The sequence below is a fragment of the Hipposideros armiger genome, unplaced genomic scaffold, assembly GCF_001890085.2.
Source record: "Hipposideros armiger isolate ML-2016 unplaced genomic scaffold, ASM189008v1 scaffold_283, whole genome shotgun sequence".
In the NCBI taxonomy this organism is placed as follows: domain Eukaryota; kingdom Metazoa; phylum Chordata; class Mammalia; order Chiroptera; family Hipposideridae; genus Hipposideros; species Hipposideros armiger.
The window spans coordinates 1,596,717-1,599,375 of NW_017731633.1; the positions used below are offsets into that span (position 1 = coordinate 1,596,717).

The 2,659-nt window shown below is 46.4% G+C and overlaps 1 protein-coding gene across 2 annotated transcripts in view; it reads left to right on the plus strand.

Annotated features, from left to right (window-relative positions):
• The first annotated feature begins 311 nt into the window (after positions 1 to 311).
• Positions 312 to 2,659, plus strand: part of ZNF473 (zinc finger protein 473) — a 13,504-nt gene continuing 11,156 nt past the window's right edge. The window contains exons 1-2 of one of the 2 annotated variants that reach the window (XR_002125711.1): positions 942 to 1,031; positions 1,585 to 1,675. Coding sequence is in view for 1 of the 2 variants with exons in the window: in XM_019658244.1 (XP_019513789.1) it covers positions 932 to 1,031 (100 nt within the window). In the remaining variant the exon portion in view is untranslated. Of the gene's footprint in view, positions 1,032 to 1,584; positions 1,676 to 2,659 lie in introns of those variants that run through there. The other variant, XM_019658244.1, reaches the window with a different exon arrangement.

A 2,659-nucleotide genomic window follows, 5' to 3' on the forward strand; every position in this document is an offset into this window, starting at 1 on the left:
GCTGGGCTGCTGTGAGGCGACGGTGTAGGCTGCAGCCCCTGTGACAGTGGGTTGCCATGGGCTGCCGTATGTAGCCAGCAGCCAGCGTGAGCAGCCAGCAGCTGTAGTGAGCGGCCGTCCAGAAGCCGGCGACTGATCTGCCTCGCCTGGGAAGAGCTCAATGATGGTGCCAACTTGGGCCAGTGAAGCAACGTCCTCCACAACTAGATTGAAGACCAAAACGACAGCAACTTGTCTGTTCCCTTTCCCCAATTCCCCAGCGCTGTTCCCATCCCCCCAATTCCCCAATAAAAAAAAAATTGGGAAAAAAACACCATTGAGATGTCAGACAAATCTGAATACAGGCTGAATATGGTGTGTGTATTCAGTGATAGTAAGAGGTTCTGCTGTTAAACTGAAGGATTCACAGGTGAAATCAGATGCCACTGGGGATTAACTTTGAAATAGTTTAGCCCTCACAAAAAATAAATATAAGTGGGGAATGAGACTTAATGAACAAAACAGACGAATGCTAATAGGATGGGGGTTGAAGTTGGGTAATGGATACGTGGCGGTATGTTGCGTGTATGCCTCTACTTGGGTGTGTGTTTGAAAGTTTCCATAATAAAAACTCAAAATCTTGAATGAACACTAAAAGAAAGTGAAAGAAATAAATGGATTTTAGGATCAGGCAGACCTGGGTTGACGTCCTGCCTTTGTAACCTTGGGGCCATCACGTCCCTCTCCAAGACTCTGTGTCCTTGCCTACAAAATATGGGGATGCTTTGTCTCTTAGGTCTGAAGGCTCTCATGAGACGATTTGTGCCAAAGGCCTGGCATGTTAAGAGTAGGGGTACACTGAATGAGCCGTCATTCCCCTCCCTGACCCCAGCCCCAGAGTCACTGACAGTGTGTTGTGTTTTAGCAATTTATGACCTTCGCGTAGGTGGCCATGGACTTCACCTTGGAGGAGTGGGAGCACCTGGGGCTGGACCAGGGGGACATGTTCTGGGACACGGCACTGGACAACTACCAGAACCTCTTCTTGCTGAGTGAGTATGCACCTTGGCCCTGCTCAGTGATTACCCGTCATCCACAGAATGAACTCCCAGCTCCTGAATGCCTCAGAACCAGTATGATCTAGTCTAGCAGTGCCCAGCTGGCTGATTCTGACCCCCCCCCAGGGGACACTGGCAATGCCTGGTGACCTTTTTGACTGTTGGGTGTTCCTTGCATCTGGTGGGTAGAGCCCAGGATTGCTGCCACACATTCTAGAAAACAAGGGCAGTCCCCAAACCAAGGATTAGCTGACCCCAAGTGTCAGTAGTGCCGAGGTTGAGAAGCCCTGATATGGCCCCTGCCTGCTGCTCCAGCCTTAGCAGCATTTTCCTCGTCGTCATTCTAGAGTGATTCCTCATGCTGACACTTTGGGGTCTTCACATTTGCTCTTCCCTCTGCCTGGAAGACTCTTGTCCCTTCCTTGCCTCAGGGCTTCCCTAAGACTCAAATTGCAACCCCATTAAAAGTCTCTCCTCTCTCTCCTGCTTAGCTTGTCACCGTTCCTTCACTTTCTAACTGCTGCTTTAATGATCTGTCTCCTGCCAGATGGGAACTTCCTGAGGGCACCCCAGCATTTGCAACAAACAGTACCTGCTATGGGGACTTAATAAACAGTTCCATGGGCTGGCCGAGTGGCNGCGCCACTCAGCCAGCCCTAATTACCTTTCTTTTAATTGTCTTGATTATCTTTGTCTTTTGCTATTGTGTACTGCTAACTCAACTGATTGGACATTACATAATAAATTGATTAAATATTGCTAAATAAGTCAATTAGTTCCCTCTAGCGTGTGCTCCTCTTTCTATGCTCGTCATTACAGTGGGTCATGAAAAAACTCAGTGGGCAGTGACTATAATTTTTTTTAATGAAGTAAAATGAAACCAACTAGAATTGAAAACATCCCAGTACATTCTGCTTTGTAAGATTAAGTATTGTTTCATGAAGCTTTAGTTTATGTATTTGAGTGAGCAGTCGTGATATGTATTTTCTTCATTACTGTGGGTCATGGTTAAAAAAAAGTTGAAAAACTCTTGCCGTTGTAGAAAATAGCAACAGTTTGGAGGCCAAGTCACCTGGACTCAAATCCTAGAGATGATAGATAGTCCAAAATCCCAGAAGCATCAGTCCAGGGGTTCAATTACAAAGACACGTATTCTGTCAACAAATATTTAAAAAGTACCTGCTGTCACCAGGCACTGTGTTGTGCTAGGACACAGCAGTGAGTTAAGACAGAAGGGCCCAGACATGTATTACTGACTGTGATAAGTGCTAAGAATTGTTGCGAAGTTGTTTTGTAGGCTCTGAAATACAGTGGAAATGTGGGGCCAGGGTAGTTTCAATAAATACAATTGTCATTGTGATTCCTATAGGTAGACTCATGTTCTGACTCATCCTACTTCTGGACATTTTGGGGGATCATCCAGCATGGCCAGGAAATCAGCCCTAGAAGGAAGGAAGACTTTCTCCCAGTTCCCTTGTTCTTCCTGCAGCCCTGCCAGCTGGGAACGTGGAGGTGAAGGAGGTGGAGCTTAAATGAAGACTCTGGCTGCTGGGCCTTAGTTGGCTATGACTGAGGTGAGTCTAGGGTCCTTCCATCTTTTTTTTTTTTCTTTTAAAGATTTT